Source organism: Cupressus sempervirens, chromosome 3 (genome assembly GCF_028749045.1).
Source record: "Cupressus sempervirens isolate cs-2001-9-10 chromosome 3, ASM2874904v1, whole genome shotgun sequence".
In the NCBI taxonomy this organism is placed as follows: domain Eukaryota; kingdom Viridiplantae; phylum Streptophyta; class Pinopsida; order Cupressales; family Cupressaceae; genus Cupressus; species Cupressus sempervirens.
In genome coordinates, this window is record NC_143120.1 from 732,956,159 (window position 1) to 732,981,956 (window position 25,798).

The 25,798-nt window shown below is 36.7% G+C and overlaps 1 protein-coding gene across 3 annotated transcripts in view; it reads left to right on the forward strand.

Annotated features, from left to right (window-relative positions):
* Positions 1-11,947, forward strand: part of LOC149568860 (nucleotide/nucleic acid binding protein) — a 146,330-nt gene extending 134,383 nt beyond the window's left edge. For all 3 annotated transcript variants that reach the window (XM_089821740.1, XM_089821741.1, XM_089821742.1), the window contains 5 exons: positions 10,233-10,340; positions 10,441-10,536; positions 10,715-10,894; positions 11,342-11,476; positions 11,591-11,947. In XM_089821740.1, the coding sequence (XP_089677866.1) occupies positions 10,233-10,340; positions 10,441-10,536; positions 10,715-10,894; positions 11,342-11,476; positions 11,591-11,719 (648 nt within the window). In that variant the 3' untranslated portion in view covers positions 11,720-11,947. The remainder of the gene's footprint in view (positions 1-10,232; positions 10,341-10,440; positions 10,537-10,714; positions 10,895-11,341; positions 11,477-11,590) is intronic.
* The last annotated feature ends 13,851 nt before the right edge of the window (positions 11,948-25,798 follow it).

Sequence of the window (25,798 nt, forward strand, 5' to 3'; positions counted from 1 at the left end):
TGAATCATCTTGCTTAGGTTCTTCAACTTGCTTTGTTGTTCTAGGTTCATCAAATTTCTTTGTCAATTTAATTTTCTCAACTTCATCAGACCACTTGAACTTTTCTTTAGGGATTTTTGCTATAGAATCTGGCTCTATCCTAATCTCATCTTTCTTTGCTGAGTTTTCTCTAAGAAGATATACAAGGCTTGTCTTTTCATAAGAAGGTCTTTGATGAAATATCTGTTTGTCAATTTTCTCAGAACTTGTGTAAAGTTTTTCTAACTATTGTTTTGCTTGTGTCAACTCTCCTTTCACAATGATGTTGTATTTTTCCAACCCTGGATGCTCTATTTAAATAGAATCTAATTCAAATGTCACTTGACTTAGCTGGAATCTAAGGTCTACATTCTTAGATTTTAGATCAGGTTCACTTTTATTGCCACTAGTCTTAAGACTCAACTTCAGTTCAACAATTTTCAACTTATGTCCCAAGATCTCATTCTCTTTCTTAAGATTTTCTATATCATTATTGTCACAAGTCTGTGGAAATGGTTCCTTTCCAGATTTCAGGTCATCAATCTCATCTTTCAATTTGCCAATGTACACTTTGAATCTTTGTATCTATCTTTCAAGGTGTCTCCCTTCAATAAGAAGATCAATCTACTCAAGGGCTTCTTCAAGATTCTTCTTCAACTTTTCCATATTCACTGGAATCTTACTTAAGTTGTTAAGCCTCTTCAAAGTAATTGTGCTATGATACCAATTGTTAAAAATAGATAATACCTAGAGTGGGGGGGTGTGTGAATCAATATTTTACAAACTTTTTCCCACAACTCAATATTGTTAATTGCTTTATATCTTACATATGAAAGTAAACCAACAATGCTGAACAGTAAATATAACCATGCACATAGAAAACTCATAACACCATTATTTGTTAACTAGGAAAACCTTGGCCAAGGGAAAAACTTGGTGGGGATGATACCCACTAGATGTTTCACTAAACAATAGGATCCTGTTAAGGATATTAGCCCTGTTAGGAGTCTATGAAGTACATATAGTGTCTCGAGTCCTTGTTAGAGGACTAGGCCTTGTTAGAAGCCTCAACCCTGTTAGGAGTTGGTAGAACAATTACAATGTATGCAAGAAGAGCCCACTGCCCTAACATGCAATTATACAATTCAATTTCTTCACAAGATAGACAAACATACAATACTTGCTTTGTTGTTGTAACTCGCACTTGCTTTGTTGTTGTAACTCGCACTTGCTTTGATCTTACATCAGATTTCACATCGCATAAGGCTTGCAGATAGTTCTCACAATAGTTCGCATGTCACATCTAATCACGCAACTTCCCCATTATCTACGCAAGATAAGATCTTTACTTATACCTTGCACATTCACAAAACTCTGCACTGTTGGCCTTCATATCTTCACATGCTTGACATAATATAAAATAACTTATGGAATAATATCTGCATAGTCGGCTCAACATAACTTAGTAATTATTTTGTAACCAAAATAATTCTTAGAGCTATGCAACTTTGTTTACTGCTATGCTTTGTTTTGCATTGTTAAATACCTGCACTGTTAATCTTACTATAACTTGCGTCGTACTGTCCGTAGACATATGCGCACTGGAACACATCATCATGATATTGTCATGAAGCTTCCCTCAACTACGCATAAGCTAACTCTCAACGAGTTGTCAGTACGCTTAAGCTCTGTACTCTGTGCTGCTGCAAACTATCTAACACTTAGACAATTTTCTATGTCGAAATGCATAAATGAAATGCTGAATATATGTTGCCCTAAATGACAACCATCAAGACATCTAACTGATCATATTGCCAACAGATTTGGAAGATGAGGTTTTTGTGGAATTTGTTTTAACTGCGGAGGTCATAAGCATATGAATGTCCTCAATGCCAAGAAAGGACAAATAGGAGAAGTGAAGGCTAGACATGAGTTGCACATGTGGATGATGATGCCAAATCATCACAAATTTGAAGATGCTGAAAGAGGAGCAGTCCTAGTTAACAAAAGAATCTAGTGTTCCAAGGGGAGGTGTCCCCTATGGTTTTGGGGTCATACCCATATTGAGGATGTGGGGACAGATTTTGGCTGTCCCTTGAGTCGTCCCCTTTTTGGCAAATTTGGAAACGTCCCCGAAACGGCCAATTTTTTTCGGCAGGAAACTTGGGGATGACCAACAGTACCGAGGATGGTTAGCAGTACCGGGGACGGTTTTTCTGTCCCTTATCTGTTCGTGAAACTGCTGGCCGTCCCTTTTTTTCCAGCCAAATTGCTAAAGGTAAAACAACCCCACAAAATCATTTTTTTCCTATTTTTTGCTGTCTGCACGACCCCTAGTCATCTTAAAGACATAATAAAAATATGCAATCCATATTTGGTCCATAAAAACACTGAACTGTTCTACTCATTTTTAGATTTGACATGCTTGCTAAGAGGAAGAAAAAACATGAGAGCAGTAGCAGCAGTGAGTAAAGATTGTGTTTAGTTAGGAAAGATTGCGTTTAGTATTTTCTAACTATTTTAGCTGGACTTCTCTTTATTTCATTTTGATTTCAGCATGATACTTGGAGCCTTTAGGCATTTTGATTTTTTCTATATATGTATGTGATATTGTTGTAATGGAAGTACTTAATATTTGTCATTTTATAATATTCCATGTATTGATCTTCTAAATTGTCTATGGTGAATGGTTTATCAATGTTATGATATGCATATTTGAATTTTGTCGCTATATAAAAAAAATCCCCTATGCTTTTAATTGTTGTCCCCTGAGGTCTCGTCCCCTAAATTTTGGCTTTGACCCGTACCCATATCGGAAAAGCATCCCTGTTCCCTAAAACGTCCCCGTCCTCGAAATTCTATGGAGCATAGGAAGAATCTTGTTGAGTGTTAAGAATGAACCTAAGCAAGGAGGAGTTTGTTTCACACTAGTTGCAAGTGTGAGGATAAGTGTTGTGATGTGACTATCGATAGTGGAAGCACTGTCAATTTGGTGTCAAAAGAGATGGTCTCAAAACTAAAGCTCAAGAGGGAAAACCACCCACGTCCATACTGGATTAATTGGGTGTAGGATGACCACAAGGTCATGGTCAATTAACAAAGCTTAATAAAGTTAAAGATTGGGAGCTACCATGATCAGTTACTATGTGATATCGTACTCACGGATGCATGTCATATGTTTTTTAGTGGGTTGTGATAGTTTGACAGGCGTGTTGTACATGATGGTTGTGCAAATACCTATTCCCCGACAAAGGATGGAGCGAGACATAAGCTAAGGCCATTGAAGGACAAAAGAAAAGGTATGTAGTAATGCCAGAATATGTTTTATTTATGAAAGGAAGTTCCTTGAAGGTATGAAACATGAGCATATGTGTTTTGTTGTAATTCTGAAAGGTGGTAAAGACAAAGTAGAAGATGTACCTACAAAATTTGCGGATTCGTTGGATGAGTTTCAGGATATTGTATCCAATAGTGTTTATGATGGATTACCACTAGTAAGGAAGACCAATCAGTAGATGGACTTGATTCTTGGAGTTAAATTGACAAATAAGGTAGCACATAGAATTACACCAGCATAAAGTGAAGACTTGAATAGGCAAGTACAGTTGCAGAAGAGGTTGATTCAAGAGAGTTTGAGTCCATGTGTTGTACCAATAGTATTAACACCAAAGAAGAATGGAGGATAGAGGATGTACACAAATTTTAGGGAAATCAAGTACAAATTTCCCTTGTCAAGGATGGATGATATTATGGACTATAAGAGTGGAGTGGTGTATTTCACAAAGATAGATTTGAAGAGTGGATATTCACCAGATTCAGACCAAAGGAGATGAATGAAAGATTGCCTTCAAGACAAAGGAGGGTTGTATGAATGGTTATTCATGCCTTTTGGGCTAACCAATTCTCTGAGCACTTTCATGCGGCTCATGAATGAGGTACTGAAAGTATTCCTTGGTAAGTTTGTCATTATCTACCTAGATTATATTTTGATCTTCAGTAAAACATTGGAGGAGCATTTAATACATATTCGTAGGGTGTTTGAGAAGTTAAGGGAATAGACATTAATGATTAACCTTAAGAAGTGCAGTTTTGTAAACAAAGGGTTAGTATACCTTAGATTTGTAGTTTCAACAAAAGATCTAAAAATGAACCCACAGAAAGTGAAGGCTATCCTCAAATGGCTACTCTAGGGAGTACTACTGAGGCAAGATTTTTTCATGTTTTGGCTAGCTTTTACATAAAGTTTATCAAGTTTTTTAGTAGTGTTTGTAGACCCTTGGTTGAAACAATGTAAGGGGATAGGAAAGAGTTTAAGTGGACTACTAGAGTAGATAAAAGTTTTAATTTTTTGAAACAAAAAGTTGTAGAATAACCCATTTTAGCACTTCCAAATCTTAATAAAGTGGTTTAAGTAGACTGTCATGCTAGTGGTACTGCATTAGGAGTTGTTTTGAGCCAAGAAGGTAGACATTTTGCTTATTTCAATGAGAAGTTAAATGATGCCAAGAGAAAATAATTTGTTTACGATTTGTAATTTAATGCTATAGTTCTAACATTGAAGAAATGGAGACACTATCATCTTCCCAAGGAGTTTGTTTTGTATATTGATCATCAAGCTTTGCTTTTTAACAGTCAAGGAAAGTTGAATTGGAGGTATTTGAAATGGGCTGAGTTTTTGCAGAGGTACACATTTGCTTTGAAACACAGGAGTGAGAAGTCTAACAGGGTTGCATATGCTCTTAGTAGGAGAACTTTTGCTGGCAGAGATGTGGATTGAGATGGTTGGGTTCAAGGAACTCAAGAGTTTGTATCCAAAGGATCTTGATTTTGGTGAATCTTAAAAAGCTTGTACAAAACCTGTTACACTTGATAGAACAAAGTGGTTGGATTTCATCATCCAGGATGGCATGCTATTAAGAGGAAGTCAATTGTATATTCCAAGGAGTTCTACGAGGGAGTATCTCATCAAGGAGAAGCATATTGTATTCCTTCTTGAGTGTGTCGTCGCTAGGTTTGACCTTTTCACCTCTATTTGAGATTCTACACTCTTCTCCTTTACTCATTTGACCATCCCTCCATTCACTCCTTCCAAGCCAAAGAATACCTGTCCTATAGTCAAATGGCACGATGGGTAATGTAAAGCCCACCATTGGTCCTTGCACTATACTTTTATCCATTAGTACTTGTCCTATGGTGGGTTGAAAATCGTTTACCTCCATCTCCGTCACAAGAAACATCTCTTCATTTCCCAGCATAGGAGAGCCCTTCGGGCATCTCACCTTCACTTCCCCAAATCCTTTTGAAACACTCTTTTCCTCTGTCATTCCATCCTCATCGAGTTAGACCATAGCTTAATAGTCTCCCATACTTCTCTCTTTAATATCCTTGCCCAACACCCCATCCATGTCACCTCCCGCCCTTATTGTCATCCTTTCACTCACATGGACATACGAGAAGTTATTAGAATTTCAAAAGGGAATAGAGTTGTTGATGAGTAGGGTTTTTATGCATAATTTCTTCAAGCACAGTGTCATTGTTTTGGGATCCATCCTTTTTGACCTTATCAATACAAGGTTCCCCACTCTTGGTCATGCCATATTGTTCATTTGATTCATAAGGATAGCCCTTCTCTGGATCCTAACAATTATAGGATTATAATGGTTAATCACGCTTTCCCTAGACTGTATCCCACCGTCCTTTATGACATTCTCTCTGAGGAATTGGACCAATGTTGGATCTATGTTGGTGGGTAGGTTGGCTTTAGGCTTGATTATCAAACTACATACCATATTTTGACTCTCCAAACTCTTATTGAGGAGGTGTGACATTGCTCCTCCAAGTTTTTGTAGTTGTTTGTGGACTTCCGCAAGCCTTTTGACTTTGTTTTGAAGACGTCCTATTTGTAGAGGCTTCTTGATATTATTATCTTTTAGGTTCTTCCAATAGCTATCATGAGATTTTTATGAGAAAGCCATGGGCTGTTTTAGGACCCTTGATGGACAATTTTACTTCATCACGAGAACCATTAGTGTCAAGTAGGGTTTCCCCCCTATCCCCTACCTTATTTGGTATCTACATTGATGTATTAGAGGGGTTTCTTTAGGCACATACTCATGCTTGGGTTGGCTCCCCTCTTCACTCGGTTTGGATTTCTACTTTGCTCTTTGCTAATGATGTTCTCTTGGCTCTCTCTCTAGAGGGTTTACAAAGACAATTGGATTTATGACTTACAACAATTGACTGTTAATTTGGAGAAAACAAAGGTTAAGGTTTTCAATTGTCATAAGACTTCCCACCTTCACTTTTTCTTTAGGGAGGTGGAGGTGGAGACTTCTTCTTATACATACTTGTGGGTTAAGTTCTTTGGTCCCTACTTTAGCTTGAGGTCCGCCTCGAGCTGTGCATCAACAAGGGGTATTGTTCATTTTCCTTTCTTGAGAGAGCACTATTGCACCATTTCTAGGATAATATGTCCAGGATTACCCTTCTAGATACTTTGATCAGACCTACAATTCTTTGTGATTTTGTGGTTTGCGGGACCTCCTCTATTGGATTTTGATTGAGCTTCCATCAAGTGGGTTCAATCTCTTCTTCTTGAGTGCATCATTAGGTGTAAGCAATGAACATTATCATCCTTGCAAAGTTTGATCTTGGGGCCATATTTTATCTTGTTTGGTTCTTGCATCTCCTTTATGGTTTTGTGTACTCTTGCGAGGGGCACCATAGGTACTTCTATCTTGTAAATTGTTCCTCTAAGTCTATTGCTACCTCAGTCTCTTCGAGACAAACTTGTGGGTTGTTTGTTGAGGCTTCAACCCTTCTTGGGTCCATTAGGATTGAAATAATCGTCTCCCTCCCTTTTAGTATTCCCTTGATGGTCCTCACCACCTCCTCTTGTCCAAACAAAAGTTGAACAAGCACACAAGATTAGATATTTATAGGGAGTTCATCCACATTGCTTAGGTTAATCCCCAAAGGGGTCTTCACACTAAGATGTCATTAGAGATGAAGGGGAAACTCATGGTCCTCCTACTTATTCCATTACACCCTCTATTTTGTTTAAGTGCGCTCTCATCGGCTCCACATTGAGTTTGATCATAAACTAGTCAAAGAGAACAAGATTTGCTAATCATGCAACATTGGGTAAGTTGAGAATGAGGATCACTTAATCTTTCGTTGTCCTATCTACAATGAGATATGAGGGAGATTTTATTGCCTCTCTAGGGAGGTTAAGTTTCTCTCCATCTTTTTCAGGTTGACAGACTAGAGATGTGCTTCTGTATATCTTCAGGAGGTCATTAGGCTTTAGAGCCCACTCACTCTAACATCAACACGCTACTAAATCACAATACAGTCAGTTTGTCAACTCCTTTTCCTCTAGGCTTCATTCAACATGTGGTACGACATGCTAGCTTGGTTTCCCTTCTAGCCATTCTAGATCTGTGAAACGCCAGAGGTGGTTTTCCAGCAGTGGTTCTCTTCCTCTTCCAAGAAGCTTTGGTGGTAGTTCAGCCCTCCTACTCACCATTTTGTTTTGGGGTTCTCTGTTGCTTAGTTGTGTTGTGGGTTTTTGGGGTCTCCATGTTGGGCCTCCTTATCCTTCTTTTTCTCTTTGTTGTTGTTTGCTGGTTTGTTCATGTTATTGCTTTTCTTTCTTTGGGCACCATTTGGTGTCCTTACTTTGGGCTGGCTCCTTGCTTTGTGTTGGCAGTCCCTTTGACCCTTTTGTGGGCATTTGTTGGACATTAATAAATTTATCTTATCGTATTGTTGTTGGAAGCCAAGAAAACTATAGTTGAGTACTCTAAGAGTGTTGGAGTCACCTAACTACCACCAATTAGCCTATGGGAACCGAAGAATAGGCTAAAGGGAAACAATAGTTGACTAGGTCTGAGAAGGGCACATCACACCCAGATTCTATAATCTATTGTATAATGTTACCATACTTACACCATTGTGGGTTTGGGTTTGTCATATAGCCATTGTAATCTCTATGGCAACAAGTTCAAAATTGAGCTGTAAAAATAGAACAAGAGATCATTTGTTAGAGAAGAAAGGAAAAAATAAAAGAGCATACTTCTTGTCCAAGAATCTTCCTCTACAATCTCCTTGGTAGTGAATGGGCCCTTTCATATGCCCAACAATCCTGTGTTACCTAGTGACGCGTCTCCGGCCTAAAAGCCCCCTTCCCCATACTGGAAACGTTTCATGTACTTCGGGACGTCCCCACCCCGTCCCTTTCTGAAAATTCCCAGGAAACATCCTGGAAACTTGGGGATTTTGGGAAATTTTATTGGGGATGTTACAGTTGGGGACGAACTCAGGACGCCTTTGAAGTCCTTAGGACGGATGGGTGTCCCCGATTTTATAGACACCATCAACACTAGTAAAATATTTTTCTTTTATAAAACATTTTCTTTTTTAATTTTAAAGTGGGCCCCTCTTTCCAAGTTCACCTGAATGTGCTTATTACTGTTCGGTAGCTAATTCCTTCTATTTGGGGTCCTCTGATTAGTATTCGACATCATTACGCTAAGAATCATTGAATTAATATTGCTGTTACAGTCATGCTACACAGAGAATTATATAGGAGACTGTTTGCAAGGTGCTGGGAAAGTCTGGAAAGTGCATTATAGACCTAGAAAATGCATCTTTATGTCATTTTTTTGGCAATACATCAGTGCTTGGTTGGTCTTGGGTTGATCTTGGTCCTTTGTGGAAGATATGGTGAATATTGGAAGCTGCATCAAGATACTGTCTTAATGTAACAAACCTATATCATGATCAGAACTATATAGATGATCTTTTCATATAAATATCAGTCCACTTCCAATGAATTGGAAGTATAATTTCAGAATTAAATGATAGTAGCGTGTTTCAAGTTGGAAGGTGGTTTATTGTTCTTGTTGCTATTGGAAATGAATTCTAATAATGTTCTTGGGCATATTTCAAAATTTTATATTATTATTTTAATATTACATGCACATTGACAATAATTCCAAATTATGAATGCATAGCATATTGAGTGTTGAGTTTGATTATTGAAATGTTGTAGGTTAAGGTTTTATGATGTTTAAATTGCATGGTTTATCCATGTCTTTATATGAATGTAATGTATATATGCAAATTTCTCTATATATTTTAAATTTTCCCTATATTTATATAGCTGTCCTTGTTTGCTGTCCCCCAGTCTCCAAAATCGGCAAATTATTTTGCCATCTCAGAAATCTGTCCCACCGTCCCCTGCTGTCCCCGTTCTGGAAACTTGGGGGAGCATAGTAATATCATGTTGGTACTTCCTATGATAAATAATTTAGCTCTATTTGTATGAGGACAAGAAAGATGATTGGATTTTGTAGTTTGCATTTAAAATGATGTCAAATGAGTTTGTTGGTGTTTCAAATGGTTTAAACTACGTTTTTAGTCAGGGCTCACTTCCTTTATTTCTTAGTCAAATTAAAAATTAAGAAAAGAGAAAATAAATAAATTAGCAAACAGGATTTCGTTTTCTTGTGGCTTCACCTTGGCTTCTTGTAGATAAATCCAGTCCTTTTTGAAAGACCTTGGATGGCCCCCATTGGCAAATTGACCTAGTACTTGGTTCGGGTTCAATTTAATCTTGGATCTGGGCTTGTATGCTGATGAATTGGTATCTTGGGAATGTGAACCAGATAGAATCCATCAAGTAGCCTGCTTAAGAATTCAAAATACTTTGCGTTGCTACTGCTTCAAGAGTCTTGTATTGGATTTGATTGCTGGAACTTCATTTATGATGGAACTTTATTTCCTGTATTGGCATCAATCTGATTACTATGACTGTGTTAATGGTTTTTAAGTTGAGGTTCTTACTGATGTTTACTTGATCAGAATTCCATATAATTATTTTGTTCCTCAAGTTTGTGCAATGTGTGACTAGTCAAATATAGACTGTCGATGTTGGATTAACTTATGTAACAGATGAATACATATACTTTTTTTCATTTTATTGCCATGAAAGTCTAATTGAAGACTTCTGCAATTATAGGTTTAGGTTTTGTTCATTATCTGGGATGGCTGCTTGAATCGATAAATTCAATGTCCTCTGTGCCTTATGAGTGTGGAAACTTAAATTGAGGCTTTTTCCAATGTTTTCTGAACTTCTGATCATATTACTTCTTTGAGGTGCCAGCATATACAAACCTGTGTTCACAAATTGTAATGCCTGATTATTGCAGGTGTCTAGATCTATTTTTGTTAAAAATCTCAACTTCAAAACTACAAAAGTAGCCTTGCAAAAGCACTTTGAGCAGCATTTAGAGAATGGACAACTACGAAAAGTGACGGTAATATGTAGTGCTTTATTAAAAAGCAATCACTACATCTGTTAAATCTACCAGTCTCTTCTTTAATTAAGGTTTTAATGCTTAAAACTTTTACTTGCAGATGAAAGGTGATCCTCCCAAAAAAGAGAACATGGGGTTTTGTTTTATTGAATTTGACACAGCTGAAACCACAAGAAATATTTGCAAGCTATTGCAGGTTGTGTACTTTCACCCTACCCTACTGCTAGTACTAATTGAAGCATATGCTTTTCTAGTACTAATGGTTATAACTTATATCTGCTAAACATAATGTAAATGTGTTGATGTAGTTATCGTCCAGAAATTAATTTTAGTTGATAAATTTAATCATAATCTTTCACATTGATTCGTAGCAGGGAACTGTACTTGATGGACATGCCCTTTCTCTTCAAATTAGCCACCATAAAAGAGAAGTAAAAACAATGCATCAAAAGAACGTGGACAAGAACAAGAGTTCAACAAAGATTATTGTCAGAAATGTTGCCTTTGAAGCAACAAAGAAAGATTTGAGACAACTCTTCAGTCCCTTTGGGCAGGTACTTTTCTTATTTTTTCTTTGTTCAAAAGATCTCAAAACATAGATTCGGCATATTTGGAGATGAGAAAGTGGTAAATTAAGCAAGTCTCATAAAGCTTGAGTGTATTCCCAAAAAGAATGGAAACCACTAATGTCACTTGACAAATGATTTGTGGTATTTCAAGTGGCTATAGTTGTAAAGAAATTTTAATAAAACATAACTGAATGCTAAATCAGAGAGTTTTCTCGGATGGAAGTTTTCCACGTTCATCCCAAATAGCATAAATGTCTTGTCTAAAATACGATGTGAAGCAAATTTAGTGCACAGTTTTTTTTGAATTAAATGAAATTTTTACTTACCTAAATTAATATACAAGTTGGATGCAAGACTTAAAATATGTGATTAATGCTGATATTTATTTTAACCATTGTAGAATGCTACTTATTTTGTCTATTTGTTTTATAGATTAAAAATTTACGGCTGCCAAAAAAGGTTGATGGAAGTCACAGGGGTTTCGCGTTTATTGAGTTCATCACAAAACAGGAGGCTGAGAATGCATTCAATGCACTTTCCAGTTCACATTTGTATGGCCGTCATTTGGTATGCATTCATGATATTTTATAGTTCAAATTGAAAGTTGACGTGTTTAGAGTAATATACACATTTGTAAGTTTGATATGCCAATTCAATAATTTCCCCATACCGTATCAATAGGTTCTGGAGCAAGCACGAGAAGGTGAGAGTCTTAGTGAGCTGAGAGCTCGGGTTGCATCACAATTTGTTGACGACAATGACATTGCTAATAGTGGGTGGTCCTCTAAGCGAAGGAAAGGAAATGAATAAGTGGGCGTCAAATTATAGTCAGATACAAATTTTGTTTATGCGGCTTGTCCATGGGAAATTTGAGGATAGTTTTGTTAAGAAATCATTTTAGTATTTTCATTGACTGCAAAAACTTTCAAATGTGTTTTTATGCAGTCAATGGATGATTCAGAGAGCACATTGTTGTACCCATGTATGAGATTTTGTCTCGCTTATTGTTTAATAAATAGTCTTTTAATGTTTGTTGTATGCATTTTGTATTTTTGAAAAAATAGGTTAACTGAAAGTCAATGCAGAATGCACACTTTTCTTTATTTGTAAATCAGAAGACTTCAGTTGCACTCCGAGTTTGTATGTCTTGGATTGATTCTCATTACATTACTAACATGCAGTCCATGCTCTAATAAAATAGAAGTAATGACTTGTTGGGTTGAGTAGCAAGTGGAAACTTACATAAAGGTCGTGGAAATGGAAATTTCATTAAAACCTTATATATAGTTTTAAGCTAAGTCATAGGATTCGTCAAATTTCATCCATGAGATTCGGATTTCAACGAATTTTCACTCTTTCCAAACTTTATCCAAATTTTATGATTTTAATATAATACTGTTATTTAATATAATAGTATTTAATTTTAAACTGATATTGAGTTATTTAATTAAATTATTTAGCAATTTTTAGCTATTTTGACAATTTTGTGGATATATTACTAATATTTAAAAATACATAAATATATATAACTACAATCTAATGTTGATTTTTTAGCCGAATTTTCACCCTTGCTGAATACCATTCAAATTTTATGATTTACGAACTTGAATTTGAATTTGAACCTTGTGACTTAGGTTTTAAGAATTCATCAACCAGGTTCTGTTTTGAGAACAATTACCTTGGAGATAAAACATCTGAAAGTATACCTTCATTCAAAACAAATTGATTTTGGGCTTTCGTGACTAAATCAAAGAGGAGGAATAACTGAATAACTGAGGTTTATTGCAGAAAATTCATTCATGTAAGGAGATGCTTTGGGCAGTGATTTGTAGTTTGTCTTTCTGATGTTTTGTTTTGATTCTTGATTGAGGGCGAGTTCACGTTCCTTTACAGAAGCTTTTGCCTACGAAAATAATTAGATTTGCGATTATCACATACTGATATTTATTCACCAACACGTTAAAATACCAGTCAACCAATTTTCTAGCTAAAATTACCCATGGTTATTATTGAAAAATGAGGACTGCAACAATTTAACTTTCCACCATACGGAATTTAGTAAAAGTATTACTTCAAAATGTGCTTCGTTTGCAGATATATGGGATCTTTTTTGTGAAACCTGTAATGAACTTTTTTGGTAGCCTGCAGCTTGGTGCTTCCATGAGAATTGTGGTTTCCTGGTGCATGGTTGAGCAAGAGTTGAAGCTTTAGTGTGCCTGCATTGTTGAGCACCACCATTGGTCTCATAATATCAGAGGTACTATTCTTGTACATGTTATCTTGCAGCGGGGCTGACCACCTCTCCTAGTGTTTAATTTTGTTTGTGTGGCTTCTTGGCAAGTGTTGTAAGGTGTGCTCTTGGGTGTATGTTAAAAAAGAGAAATCAATTGTTGGGAGCACATGAGCTGTTTCATCTTGCCATGTTGGATGTTTGTGATAGCACGTGAGGTGTGAGGCTATTTCCTAGCGTCCTTCAATTGTGAGAGTACCCGACAACACAATTTTTATGCTTATGAAAATATCCTCAACATCCTAGGCAGTCCTTGCAAAGTGCATGTCCAGTGGTAGTATAAGCTCGTCTATTTCAAAATTTAAAACTCGCAAGTATCATATTGCATCATGCCCAACGACCTCACTTTGCACCATCTACAAACTGACGATTGACCTATTAGGGATTACCTATGTTGTGCTAAGAGCTAGAATCAATTAAGCCGTGCGCTTAGCTTCTCCCAAGATTCCCCTGTCGATTTCAAGGTGTTGAAGATGGCTTATTCCTTGGTCTCATTTTAGGATATATATATATAGTAGCTTATGTGCCCATTTACTATGTAGAATTTGTTTTATTAGAAATAGTTATTGAGCCTTACATTTAAGACATCTCACTCTTTTAGAAGAGAACATAATTAGAACATGGTCCATGATAATCCAGAGGACGCTGGCAGAAGTAGAAATGGGAAAATGTCGAAACTTGAATTTTTTCGATATTTTCTATGTTTCGGTAATTTGCATTTTCAGAGGCCTTCAGGGTATTTCTAGGCGTTGAAAGCATCCAACAAGCTTGGCTATTGAAAGTGGAGATAGATAATTGGATTATCTTTCCAACAGTATAAGTGGTGTACATTTTCGAGTTATGTATTGAAAGTTATGACTTTTACAATTAGACTTAAAATTAAAAAATAAAATTTTAATATTTTTCATAGTTTTGATATTTTATTTTGTAATAAACATTATGTGGACTGTTCGTTTCTTTTTGAAGGAATGTTGGTAGCCCTTCAGATTCATCATACCTTGTATAAACTTAAATGTTGAATGAAAGGAACCACTTTTTGGCTTGCATAATCTGTAGTCTAGAAATCGTTTTATTCACATTAGAATTAACAATACCGCAAGTATCACACCAGGTGTTGTAATTAGGAATCATAATTCAGATTAGTGGTATCAGAGTCTAGTTTGCTCTTGTATGTCCCATCATACACGATTAGCTTACCAAAGGTTGGGATTGGCTACAAGAGATCCTTCAGACTATCTTCCTTTGAGACACGTACAGTTGTAGATGGCAAAACAATAGGTTGACGGGATGGAAGAATCCTTCAAAACACTAGTGGAAGATGCATGGAATACACATGAAGAAATAATGAAGCAATTTTCACAAATTTTGGGAAAACCAGAGCTACAGGCCAATCCAAGGAGTTCAACGTTTCGCAAGCAAACTCCACTTAAGTACAGGTAAATTTTGATATCCCAACTTTTCAAGGGAAAATTGATGCAAACACTGTTGACGATTGGTTGTCAAAATTGGAGAGGTACTTTTGTAAATAATTTTTGAGATATTGAAAAAATCACCTCCGCCCTCCTCAAAGTTGATAATCATGTGAAGTTGGCATGGGAAGTTTATGTAGAGACCAATGAAGCCCAAGTAGCACAAGATGAGCATGGATGTAATGTCCCCACTTTAGTAGTTAAATTAATTTCTTATAAAGTCATTAAATACACTAAAAATCAAAAGGTGACTTTATATTTAATTAATTTAATTAATTATTGTATTACAAGGGAGAAGCTTCTAGAGTGTATCAATTATTGGAAAGGTGGAAACCTCTAGTAATTTAATTTTCTAGAAGCACAATTAATTATTGTATTGCAAGGGAGGAGTTTCTAGAGAGTGCATTAATTATTGGAAGGGGGAAGCTTCTAGCACTTGCAATTAATTAATGTTTTAGTTCCTTCTAGAAGGGTGAAGGAAAAGGATAAATAGGGGTGAGAGTCTCATTGTTGAGCATTGGATTTTTGTGAATGACATTTGATAAGAGCTTGGATGTGTGAATCACATATCTTTCTTGGCAATAGGGGACGTTTATAAACGTCATTCCCTTGGGGTTTGGCCTTTGGAATACATTGTTTTGTACTTGATTTCATCATTTTGAGAACTAATATAATTTCAGCATTGATTCAATCTTCAGTGTGCATAAAAAATCTATTTCGGCAGTTGGTTTAGTTTTTGGGCATTCCAGGGTGCCCATTACAGTGGTGTCAAAGCTATAAGTCCTGAAATCCTGTGCAGATCTTCAACATCTATGTTTGAGCATGCAACAAGGGCTTTATAATTTTTGCAATACAAGAGCAAGACAAAGTAGGAGCTCAGACTTGCAGAATGAACAAGGTAGTTCATCTGTGCAGAGGGACATACAATCCAATCATATAGACACAGAGGAGATATTCTTTGAACAAGACAGTAGTATGGGTGACCAAGATGATAGGAATACCGATCCAGATCAGGCAAATGTAATGTTCTGGTTATTGGATACATTAGAGGAGGGGCAACGTATGCAACATGATTAGAATAGGCGAATGGATATGATGTTGCAGCTTATAGCTAGACAAATGGGCATCGATATTAATCTAGGTGATGCCAACAATGGAAACAACAATACTAGAGGCAATAATAATGGAGGTCGAGGTAACATTAATGGTAATAATGGACATGACAACAATGGGAATGAGGCTAATAACTTTAGACTTGCACACCCAGCTCAAGACCTCTTCTACCCACCTTTCCACCCAGAGATCCAGTTCAACCAGTTAATGAACCACAAATTATGGAGTTACAAGATTAGTTCAGGAGAGATTGGGAGGCAAGTGGACCAGAGTTTTAGGTAGACATTTCTCTCAAAGATTACTTGGACTTGAGGATGAGACACATGCCCAGATCAGGAGGACGAAGTCAAAACCTTGAGTTGAGAAAGAAAGTTGGGAAACTTTCTTTACCTTATTATGATGCTTTAGGGAAGATGACCGCATGAGCTTGGGTGCAGAAGATGGATACATACTTGCAGCTGAATCCTATGTCTGAAGAGGAGGCTATAAAGTATGCAGCTATTCACTCGAATGGACTGGCACATGAGTGGTGACACCATGGCATGGTAAGCTTGGGACATAATCAAATCACATCTTACAAGGAGTTCACTAAGAAGCGCATAGAGAGATTTGATACCAGGGATCTTGAATTACAGTTTAAGGAGATGGCACAACTCAAGCAGTGGGGATCAGTTGAGACGTATATCAGTGAGTTTCAGAGGTTAGCTATGTTGGTCACAGATATTTTAGAGAGGAGGTTAGTAGTGTTGTTTATGGATGGACTCTTAGAACCCTTGCGAGGTTGGGTCAAGGGGCATGACCCAACTACGTTGCAGGAGGCCACCAAAAAGGTCCGTGACTTAGCACCTTCTTCATTAAGGAGTAGATTTCAGCATAGGGATTCTTATATGAAAAAGGACAAGGAGAAGGACAAAAAAAACTTTTAATAAGGATGCTTAGCCAAAAAGAGGTAAGTTGGATAATGACACCTTGAATGATTTAAGAAAGAAGAAGTTGTGTTTTCATTGTAGAGAGCCTTGGGATTTATCTCATAAGTGTCCTCTCAAGGCTAAGGCAAATCCAATGGAGTATTTCTCAGCAGAAGAGTCATAGTCAAAGAGGGAGGATCAACACTCTGATTCAGATGAGGATAGCACTATAGAGGAGAGCATCATTCCCGAGGATGAGAAGTCATTAGCATGATTAACGGGGGCTTCGAAGGCAATCACATTTAAGGTCAGAGGTACTATCCAAGGGTAGAAAGTGATCTCACTCATAGACACTGGGGCTACATATAATTTTATAGATGCACAATTGGTAGCCATGAGAGGTCTACAGAATGAGGAGCACGCTGGATTTAGAGTTATGGTAGGTAATAGTGACAAACTATTATGCACTTAGAAGATATCTAATCTTCACATCAAGTTTGGAGATGGCTATGAGTTCTATGTGGTAGACATGGGAGACTATGATGTCATCCTCTGCATGGTATGGATGGCTTTGCTAGTAGAGTTCACACTTAACTTAGCAAAATTGGAGATGAAGTTTCAGCATGAGGAAAGAACTATTGTACTTAGGGGACATTCAGATGGGAGTTGCAGAGTAGTTTCCCTGAGGAGAATGCAGAGACTTTTTCGACATAATAACATAGAGTGGGCAGTAGAATGTCTCACTATGCCAACTTCACAAGAGCCACAGGTGAAGAGTCATCCACCAGATATCCAGGAGATACTTGACAGACACTAAGGTATTTGGCAAGATTCTGCATCAGGTTCCTCCTGACAGGGGGATATAGCATGTTATTGAGCTTGAGGAGGGAGCAAAACCAGTCATGATTACTCCCTCTCGTCATCCTAAGAAACATAAGGATGAGATAGAGAAGGCAATTAAGGAGTTGTTGGAAATAGGGCATATTAGGCCTAGTAAGAGCCCCTTTGCTTCAACAGTAGTGTTGGTAAAGAAGAAGGATGGGACAATGCGCATGTGCATCGATTGCAGGGTATTAAATAAGAAGACCATTAAGAACATATATCCCATCCCACGAATAGATGAGCTGATTGATGAGTTACATGGTGTATGCTTTTTTACAAAGATTGATCTATGGTCAGGGTATCATCAGATCAGGATGAGGGAAGAGGACATTGAGAAGACAACTTTTCGGTGTCACTATGGCCACTTCGAGTTTTTGGTTATGCCATTTGGGCTAACCAATGCCCCTGCTACGTTCCAGAGTTGCATGAATCATGTATTTAGGGAGCAACTTAGGAGATTTGTCTTGATTTTCTTTGATGACATTTTAGTTTTTAGTAAGACTTGGGAGGAGCATTTACAACATCTTGAGATGGTGCTATCCACTTTGGAGAAAGAGTCACTATATGCCAAGGAATCTAAGTGCGAGTTTGGGATGACTGAGCTACTATACCTTGGGCATATCATCAGTGCAAATGGAGTTTGGGTAGATCTTGAGAAGATTAGGGCTATTGTTGATTGGCCTACTCCTACAAATCTTACATAGCTTAAGGGATTCCTTGGTCTTTGCAAATTTTATAGGAGATTTGTTAAAAGATTTTCATAGATTGCTGTACCCTTGATAGACCTTACCAAGAAAGGGGCCTTCATGTGGACAGAGGAAACTCAGAGAAGCTTCAATTATTTCAAGAAGGTGATGTCATCATGTCCAATACTGGCTCTACTAGATTTCGCAAAGCCATTTGAGCTTCATTGTGATGCGTCAGGAGATGGGATTGGGGCGGTCTTGATGCAAGAGAAGCATCCCATTATTTTTGAGAATAGGAAGCTCCGTGGAGTGGAGAGGAGCTATTCCATCTATGATCGGGAGATGTTGGCTATAATGCATGCATGGGCTAAGTTTCGGTCCTACCTAGTTGGGGGAAAGTTTGTTATCAAAACCAATCACAACATCATCAAATACTTTGCGAGCCAACATGATTTGAATGATAGACAACAGAAGTGGATTATGAAGTTACAGGCCTATGACTTTGACATTGAGTTTGTTAAAGGTAGGAAGAATGTGGTGGTAGATGCTTTATCTAGGAGACCTCATATTTGTGCTCTAGCTGAGATTACAGGAGATTGGAGAAATAAGATCATAGAAGAGTATGCGAGGGACACTTGGGCTTCTGGAGTAATTGTAGGCACCATACATGATGATCATTACGTGGTGATGGACAGATTGATAGAGTTTCAGGGTAGGATATATTTGATTCCTTCATCACAATTTAGGGAGGTAATACTGAAGGCATTTCACGATGCACCTATAGCTAGACATCCAGGGGTCTTTAAGACCTACAAGCAGATCCGTGAGCGGTTCACATGGAAAGGGCTCAAGGATGATGTTCAGAAGCATGTCAAGGAGTGTGCAATTTGCCAACAAAATAAGGGAGAACACATATATCCTACAGGGTTGTTACAACCTCTGGATAGGAAATGAGAAATTATTTCTATGGACTTCATCACTGGGTTACCACGAGTACAAGGGAAAGATTGCATCTATGTGATAGTTGACTGGCTGACGAAGTTTGCTCACTTTTTTGCTATTCCATCCACTTACATAGTAGCACAGGCGGCCGATCTTTTCTTTAGAGAGATATTCAAGTTACATGGGCTACCTAGTTTCATTGTCAGTGATTAGGATAGTAAATTCATGAGTACTTTTTGGCAGGAACTATTTAGGTTGTGTGGTACAGATCTTACACCTAGCACTAGTTATCATCCATACATAGATGGGTAGATAGAGATTGTGAATAAATGGGTGGAAGGATATCTGAGCAACTATGTGACTGCACAACAGAGGGCTTGGGTCAAATGGCTACATATGGGAGAGTACTGTTAACCACTTATCATATGTCCATCAAGATGACTCCATTCATGGCACTGTATGGTTATGAAGCACATAGTTTCATGGATTTGGTTTTGGGGGATAGCAGAGTGCCCAAAGCAAAACACTTCTTGTAGGATGGTCAAGATATTTTGAGGGTGCTCAAGGAGAATATACAATAAGCCCAAAATGAGCGAAAATTGTATGCTAACTAGCACTAGATAGAGAGTAGTTTTGAGGTTGGGAATATGGTTTATCTGAGGCTACAACCATATAAATAGTCATCACTCAAGAAAAGCAGAGCAGAGAAGTTGAAGCCTAAGTTTTATGGTCCCTACAAAGTGATTCGCAAGGTGGGCGAGGTTGCTTATGAAATTGAGCTTCCAGTGGGTAGTTGGGTGCATAATGTGTTTCATGTGTTAAGGCTTAAGAAAGCCATCGGTCAAAGAGTTGTGCCTTCAACATAATTACCACCATTAGATGAGGAGGGAAAGCTCATATTAATTCCTGAGGCTATTTTGGATACTAGGGAAAGGACTCTGTGAAACAGGTTGATTAAAGAATATTTAGTCAAATGGAGGTATCTGCCAGAGGAAGATGCTACTTGGGAGAGTGAGGAAGTGCTACAACAAACATGACTAAGATTGCTCGAGGACAAGCAATTTCAAGGAGTGCGGTCTATAATGATTCCATCTTTTAGCCTTCACATTCTCCAAAATCTAAGAGGAGCATAAGAGGAAATTAAATTAATTTCTTATAAAGTCATTAAATAAATTAAAAATTAAAAATTAAAAGGTGGCTATATTTAATTAATTTAATTAATTGTTGTATTACAAGGGAGAAGCTTCTAGAGTGTGTATTAATTATTGGAAAGGTGGAAACCTCTAGTAATTTAATTTTTTAGAAGCACAATTAATTATTGTATTGCAAGGGAGGAGTTTCTAAAGAGTGCATTAATTATTGGAAGGGGGAAGCTTCTAGCACTTGCAATTAATTAATGTTTTAGTTCCTTCTAGAAGGGTGAAGGAAAAGGATAAATAGGGGTGAGAATTATCGAATTTTTGTGAATGACATATGATAAGAGCTTGGATGTGTGAATCACATAACTTTCTTGGCAATAGGGGACATTCATCCTCTCTTATAACATTCTAGACGTCATTCCCTTGGGGTTTGGCCTTTGGAATACATTGTTTTGTACTTGATTTCATCATTTTGAGAACTAATATAATTTCAGCATTGATTCAATCTTCAGTTTGCATAAGAAATCTATTTCGGTAGTTGGTTTAGTTTTTGGGCATTCCAAGGTGCCCATTACAATGATTTTTTTGTATTATTGGATAGTACACCCACATGGGAAGATTTTGTGGAGCACATAAAACAAGAATATTACCTTGAAGATACCTATGAAAATATATATGATGGCAATTACTCCGATAGGAGGACCGATCAGTTTAGGAGTATACTAGCATATTTCATTCTCTTTTTGCGAAGCTTGGTATCAACGACTCAAAAAAAATCAAGTTTTGAAGTATAAGAGTCACCTTCAAAGATACATCCAAATTGAAATGGATTTCTCGAATATAGAGACACTGTCTAGTGCTTTCAAATATGCATAAAAAATTGAGAAGTTCAAACATAAAGGGAAGAGGGAAAGTCCAATGAGCAAGAAATGGAAAGGTGAAGATAATAAACCTATAGGGAAACAAATAGCCAAGGAGCCATTTCCAAATTAACTAGCAAAGACAACATGGGGTGTGAAGAAAATAGGCCAAGAATAAGGTATGTGGTGTAAAGTCCACAAAAGTTCCTCTCATACCACTAAAGTTTGTAGAACTATAAAGAATTTAATGATGGAAACCCATGAAGAAATTGTTCAACACGAGGTGACAGATATAGAAAACAAAACGAAGATGAACAAATCGTCAAGGATGGCCCATATGCCATAGTGGTCACTGCAAAGGTATTTGCTCAAGATGATGAAGAGAGATTATTTCATTCACAAATGTGGGTAGGAGGAAAAGCTTTGCATTTTATTGTTGATAGTTGTAGCCAAAAGAATTTGATATCTGTTGAAATTGTAAAACGACTAAATTTGAAGACAACACCACACCCACAACCATATTCTATGGGTTGGGTAGCCAAGGGTGAGACATTCAAGTAAACAAGTAATGTTGTATTTCATATTCCATAAAACCATTCAAAGATAAGTGATTTGCGATGTAGCTCCTTTTGATGTGTGTGATGTTTTATTGGGACAACTTTACATGTATCAATGCCATGGGGTGTATTAATCTAGGCCACAAAGTGTCATAATCAAATTGGGTGCACAAAAGTATTGGATACCAGAGGTAGTCCTACTCACTCTACATCTTTGATTAGAGGAAAACAATGTAGAAGATTGATTGCCCAAACTGGTACATTTATGTTATTAATGATTCGTCCTAAGGAAGAAGAAAAAATGGTATGCAATTCCCATACCACCATGTCCATCACAACAAAACAACTAAGGTCAATGGAACAAATTTTAACAAAATATCAAAATGTGTTTTGAGTTACTAGTAGGAGTACCCTCACACTGCCAAGTTAGACATTCTATCGATTTGATTCTAGGGACACCATTGCTTAATGAGCTAATATATAGATCTATGTCAGAAAATGATGAGATCAAAAGGTAGATACAAGAGTTGATTCAGAAAGGGCATATTCACCCAAGTGCATCTCCTTCCGGTAGCCCAGTTGTACTTGCAAAGAAAAAGGATAGAACATCAAGACTTTGTATAAGATCAGTGTAAAAAATACATATCCAATTCCTCAGATAGAGGATATATTGGACCAACTTAGAGGGGCAAAATTCTTCACCAAAATTGATTTAAAATCAAGGTACCATCAAGTGCCAATTGATCCAACAGATGTACGAAAGACTTCTTTTAAATCTAAGGAGGGATTGTTTGAATGGTTGGTGATGCCTTTTGGCCTCACAAATGCTCCAACCACATTTATTAGTATGATGAATGATGTACTCAGGCCATTCACTAATTCTTTTGTAGTGGTGTATCTAGATGACATTCTCATCTTTAGCAAAAATTGGAAAGAGCATCTACAACATGTGGAACAAGTATTTTCTACCTTTCAAGACCATGGACTCTATGCTTACAAGGAAAAGTGCTATTTTGGTATGCAGAGTATTAAATATTTGGGCTATGTTATTGATAGTGAGGGTGTTCATGTTGATCTTAAAAAGATATGAGTAATTAAAGACTGACCTTCTCCAAGGAATCTCACTGAGTTGTGTAGCTTCTTGGGGTTAGCTAACTTTTATCGCATATTTGTGCTTGGGTTTTCACATTTGTCATGGCCTCTAAATTAGTCATTGCAAGGAGGAACGCAAGAAAAATTCAAATGGATAGGTGCTCATCAACAAGCATTTCATGAGGAGTTAAAACATAGGTTATGCTTTGCACTAATTTTATCTCTTCTTGATCTACAACAGTCCTTTCAAATACAAATTGGTGCATTAGAATATGCCCTAGGAGCAGTCCTCATGCAACATGGACATCCGGTTGCCTACCATAGTGAAACATTCTCTGATATAGTATGTAGGTATCCCACCTATGATAAGGAATTATATGCCATTGTTCAAGCTTGCAAACAATGGAAGCATTATATTTTAGGCAAGGAAACTATCATCCATACATATCAAAAAACCCTTCAATTTTTGCAAACACAAGGGAAATTGCAGAATGATAGACATCAAAGGTGGTCAATGTAAGAAATCGAGAAAAAATGAAAACTAATAAAATAATCCAAGAGAGCTTAATGTGAAGAATATTACCATAAACCAAATGAGTTTTCCAATGGATCAACAAGAATGGAGACAAGAGATTTTGAAAGGGGAAAGTAAAGAAAACCCCTTGTGTAATATTATGAATGGAAGACAAAAGCCCTAAGAAGGGAGAGAGAGAGAAGGTGGAGCAAATAGCTCATTACAATAACATTAAGATGATGTGTAGAAGAAGTAGTTGTGGAAGAATGAGAGAGGCATCTCTTTTATAGAGATGAGAAAGGAGTTGCATGTGTAACTCCCATTTCTATGAATGCCACCATTCATAATAAGTGTGTGCAAAGTGTCAATATCCTCTTAAGGAGGAATAAACTACTTTCCTTAATAAAAGAATTACAAAAAAGAGTTATCCTCACATGTGGACTAGAGGACAAGAAAATAATATGTCCTTCACATGTGTACTAAAGCATAAAATACATAAGGGATACCTTGATTTATCCCATTTAATAAATAAATACAACCAAGGAAAGATTACTACTTCTAACATCCCCTTTTAATCTTTACTTGAGGAGATTTTATGAAAGGGTGTCAAACCCAATTTACAATATTACAACTTGATTCTTTTTGAAATATCTTCATTGTGCAAGAGGTCTCTTATTATCATGGGTACATCGTTGGAGAGCCAAGAGAAGTGGATAGTCCTTCAAGTGTGTTACATCTTCAAGTGGATTCATGTGGCATAGGATCTGTACAACAAATAATGATGTCTTGTATGTGCCTTGATGGATTACCTGAAACATAGAAACAAGAAAAAAAGAAACTATCCACAAGGATAATTTCATCTTATATTCAAGTTAGAAACTTTTTATGTATAAGTAAACTCTCATAGAGTAAATATAAGTATAACTTGGTACACAAAAAAATCAAGATAAACCATATCCTGCAAAGAAAAAATATGTTATCAAAACTTTCAAGAAAGGGCCATAGAAAAGGCTAGCTAATGAATCCAACATCAACAATGCTTCAATTACGTGGATATAGACAGTCCACTAATAAGTCATTTTACTGCAAGTTAATGGGTGATCAATCCATAACCTGCATGACTCATGATTTAAGCAATGAAGTATACATAACATTATATGGCATGTTTTCAAAGATATCAACGGGGAGAAGTATGAGTATTAACAATAGATTTCCTTCAAATAAGAGTAAAATGCCTTCAAGATGGGTCAAATTAACTAAAATTGGAGGGAAACTCCAAGAATAAATGGTATAAACCATAAAGTGCCAATATGGCAATAGAATGATGCTAGAAAAGTATAAACTGCACTTATGTGCCAATCAATAGAACAAGATAAATGTTGAAAGCAATAGTTTATAATAGCTCATAATCTCAAAGAGATTTTTTTTGCATATGTAAAATATATAAAAATGCACTCATAATTGTCAAGTCACAAAATACACAAAAAATTGTATATTTATCGGGATATATATGTGGCCCCCCATATATATACACGAACAAATATACCTAAAATACCATGGTATGAAATCATGCAAAGACAATTAAGATCATATTTAGAACATAATTTCTAGGCAACATACTAAGGAAAAATGCCAAAGATGATAAATGAGGATCATTAACATCAAACCATATTTGCAGTAATCAATCCTCCTAGGTTAAAGTCCAACCATTCTAAAAATTGATGTCTTTTACTAAGTACTTTTTGAAACCATTTATTTTTCCTCTTAACAAATTTATCACTAGAGGAAGAGTCATGATGTATGAATGTACCATTTGTATCAACATTAGCATTATTACCATTATCAAATTAGCATTATTACCATGATCTATAAATGCATCATTATCATTACAACTGTCAGAAGAAGAGGAGAAATAAAGGTAGATATATGAGGAGTAGGGTTTAGAGAAGAAGATTGGTCTTCTACTAACACAATTCTACTTCCACTAAATTGTTCATTTTGAGCATTAGAAGAATCATGTACACCATTTCCTGCAAGACAAACATTTTGTGCTATGTGCACTTTGTTAGTAATAAGATTATAAGCTTGATAACCTTTGGTATTTTTCATGTTTTCACTCATGCACCCTGTATATGCAATCCTAGATGAAGAAATAGGAGGTAAAATTTCAACTATATTAGATGAGATATGCTCATTTTTCAAATGAGCAAGCCTTTCATGCTCCATATTAAAAGCAATATCTTTGTGCAAAGAGTGTCTAGAAGAGGTGAACCTAAAAAATTTAAATAAGTTATCATGACTTAACTTAGCATTAGCAACAACTTCATTAGTGTTAGGATCAATAACAGAGCACATGTCCCTATGAAACTCAACTTTGCAATTTTGACATAATTTTACAACAGAAAGAAGATTGTATTTCAACTCAGGAACATAAAGG